Here is a 3,417-nt window from a genome sequence, read left to right as displayed (position 1 = left end):
CCAAGGCCAAGGCCAAGGACTTGACTCCCAAGGCCGAGACCAAGGCCAAGGAATTGGCTCTCAAGGCCAAGGCCAAGGACCAAGGACCGACCTTCGGTCCTCGAGCTGGTCCTCGAGGCCAAGGACCGGCTCGAGGAACACATCCCTGTTAAAAGCCGACAAAAGCAAACGTCCTTGGATCACTTCTTTTCAAAACGCCAGGCAAAAACCACTTCTGAGAGAGAACATGGACTAAAGAGGGCAAAATACGATGAGGACGCAGTTAGAAGTGAAATGAGTGTCATTTTAATTCTTTATTCTTTGTTTTTACATTATGCAGACCTCTCATTTATTGTGCAATAATCAAATTGTAAAATGTATTTGTTCCATACTTGGATGCATTTTTATGCTTTAGGAAACATTTATGTCTGAATTTTGGAGGGGCTTGGCACGGAAATGAGTGTCATTTTAATTCTTTATTCTTTGTTTTTACATTATGCAGACCTCTCATTTATTGTGCAATAATCAAATTGTAAAATGTATTTGTTCCATACTTGGATGCATTTTTATGCTTTAGGAAACATTTATGTCTGAATTTTGGAGGGGCTTGGAACGAATTAGGGCATTTACATGGAAATGCTCTACTTCCAAAATTTTCTAGTTCCGAATTTTTTTTCAGAACCTATTAATTTTGTAAGTAGAGGTACCGCTATATTTTATTTTTGACGAAATGTGCTATTACCTGCTTGTGTCCGTGCTCTTGGCTCTGGCACCAACCCCTGCCCTGTGAGATCCACTGGAGGAGGACGATCCCAGCGAATCTGAAGATGAGCTACTGATGCTGTCGCTATCTTGACCCCGACCCCATGATGTTGCTGCCCATCCACCTCGTAACGGCCGCCGGCTGAGGGTGGGGGAACTGTCTGAGGTTGTCTCCGGAGCGCTGCTGTCAATGCTTGCCATACCTATCCAGAAAGATTTCATGTTACTTTTTGTTGCAAAATCAAGATATATATTATTGTCACGATGCATCATATCAAACTTTTTATTTGGCATTTTTTTAAAGCGTGAGTGACAATTATTTAAAGAATGAATGCTGGTATTTAAATACGCAACATGCCAAGTGAATAAAAATGGAAACATAATTGCCTGTCAGAGTGTTACCAGTGTGTTTCTTCTTCTGTCGGACAGGAGATCCCCAGCAGCGTTGGCTGTATCCACAGCGTGCCCCAAGTGCCAATCGGCTCGGCACAGTGTTGTCAAGCTTGAATGTGGTTGACTCGTTTTGACTGTCACTTTGATTGCCTCCTGAGACTACATGGAAGCAAAGAAACTTGAGATACATTCTGAAGCAATATATAGTGTCAATTCAAATGCTCAAAATGCTGCACAATTCAGATTATGTTCAGATTTAGGACAGAAGTTTGTGGTTTAAGCTGCGGTTGCATGAAAAAATACTATCTTGCGGGTGACCCAGGAAAATACGGTCAAGGATTATCGCAAGACACATACATTTTAGATACTCATACTGTTTGTTGCAAAGTATCTCGGCAAGTAATCCTGGGGAGGCCATTAGGGATGACGCAGGGCACACTGGAAAGACAACGTCTGCTGGCTGAACTGGGAATGCCTTGGGATCTCCCCAGAAGAGTTGGACGAAGTGGCTTGGAAGAGTGAAATGTGGGCTTCCCTGTTAAAAGCTGCTGCACCCGTTCCCTGACACTGATATGGGTTGAAAATGGATGGATGAATACGAATGCTTTCATTATTATTGTATGACAATTGCCTCTCCACACCTGGACATTAGAAGGAGTCTGAATCAAATATTGAGATGTTATTGAAATTAACACAAACTGGTAGTAGAATAGGTAGACTTCAGATGAGAAGCCTACAATCAATATGATTCCATAGCTGTTAAAGATGACATGACTTTTCAGGTAAAAAAATGTTTTCATGCTGTAGTCAATTTGAGATTAAAGAAGAAAACTTCCAAAAATATACATTTAGATGGTACTTCTTTAATTGCCCACTGCCTGTGTATATATGTAAATTCTACTTTAATAAATATCAATCTTTTTCACTTAATTGAACTGTGTTTTCTTTTCTCTTTTTTCTACCCACAATCTTGCTGCTGAAGGCTGTAAATTTCCCCAGTGTGGGACAAATAAAGGATATCTTATCTTATCTTATCTTAAATTTACTAAACAAACATGTCAGGGGGAGATATTCTCTATCATATCTAAGGATGTTCTGTGGTGATTTCTTTTCCTCCGTTCTTTAGCTCAGCAATGCCTTGGCAGTTGCAAATAGCGGTAGTTGAAAAGAATAAGAATAAGAAACACTTTATTTGTCTCACAATGGAGACATTCCCAATTTACAGCAGCAAAGTTATGAAAGGAAGAAAGGAGAAGAACAAAGTATTGGAGCTGCTGTAAAGGCAGCCACTCTCGCGTCGCCATCTTGAAGTCATAATAAAATACGAACAAAATAATACAACACAACACATTGGACACAGGCAGTCATTCAATCTTAATTACTTTTCTGCGTACTCTTTGTTGTTTGAAGCAGTAATAGATGAAAGAGGAGAGGATCAAAAGTGTCCTTTCACCAGTGGATCAGGGACGGCATGCATCTTTCATTATTAATAAATGCATTGTAATAAATTAAGACACAATTTGCATATTTATGTGGTGCTTTAGACAGGAAAATGAGATACGCCTACCAAACTTTATTCGCCTCTCGTGCCCCTGTATATTAGCCTGTATTTCTATGATGAATAATCTTAGCAAATCCAAAAACATCAGCTTCCGTGGCTCATATGTGCATTTTAGCAAGACAAACATTAACAACGTTATGGTCCCATCATTTGTGAACTTGAGAAGTTCCGTCTTGATCACTCAACTCCAACAAGCTCTCTCTCTCTCTCTCTCTCTCTCTCTCTCTCTCTCTCTCTCTCTCTCTCTCTCTCTCTCTCTCTTTTCTGTCTCCAAAATTAGAGTGAATTATGGATAAAATCAAACATAAAACTCAAATTCTGTTTTCACCCACTTTTTGTCTATTACCCAATAGTGTCAATTTGAACTTTACCTTAAGTTGAAATCCCTATTAAATGCACTGGTGGAACATATTGACAACACTGTCCATGCTTCTCTCTTGTTTTATGCAAATTGAGTGAAGCAGCCATCAAGCGTTTCGAAGAATGTTTAGCTCTGTGTGTCCGTGTATGTGTGTGCATGTGTTTGGACGCATGTTTATTTATGCGCATATGCATTAGTGTGCATGTATATGTGTGTTTCTAGATAAGCGGGAGGACAGTGTGTGAGGTTTTAGCTATGGATTACAGGTCTCTTAGAAAGGTTTCTATCCAGACTGCTGACTGACAAGAGTTGATGGGATTACAGGCAGCATGGCTGGAACTACACCATGTGGGTCCTGCAC

General features: G+C 40.1%; 1 protein-coding gene across 3 annotated transcripts in view; it reads right to left on the bottom strand.

Annotated features, from left to right (window-relative positions):
• The window catches only part of zswim8 (zinc finger, SWIM-type containing 8), a 179,613-nt gene that overhangs the window by 32,403 nt on the left and 143,793 nt on the right, over nucleotides 1–3,417 (bottom strand). For 2 of the 3 annotated variants that reach the window (XM_019872083.1, XM_019872085.1), the window contains 2 exons: nucleotides 1,129–1,293; nucleotides 722–944 (listed from right to left, as the gene is read on the bottom strand). In XM_019872083.1, coding sequence (XP_019727642.1) covers nucleotides 722–944; nucleotides 1,129–1,293 — 388 coding nt within the window. The remainder of the gene's footprint in view (nucleotides 1–721; nucleotides 945–1,128; nucleotides 1,294–3,417) is intronic. The other variant, XM_019872084.1, reaches the window with a different exon arrangement.

The sequence above is a fragment of the Hippocampus comes genome, unplaced genomic scaffold, assembly GCF_001891065.2.
Source record: "Hippocampus comes isolate QL1 unplaced genomic scaffold, H_comes_QL1_v1.1 scaffold269, whole genome shotgun sequence".
In the NCBI taxonomy this organism is placed as follows: domain Eukaryota; kingdom Metazoa; phylum Chordata; class Actinopteri; order Syngnathiformes; family Syngnathidae; genus Hippocampus; species Hippocampus comes.
The sequence above is the reverse complement of the archived record's forward strand: the minus strand, read 5'-3'. Positions and strand labels throughout refer to the sequence as shown.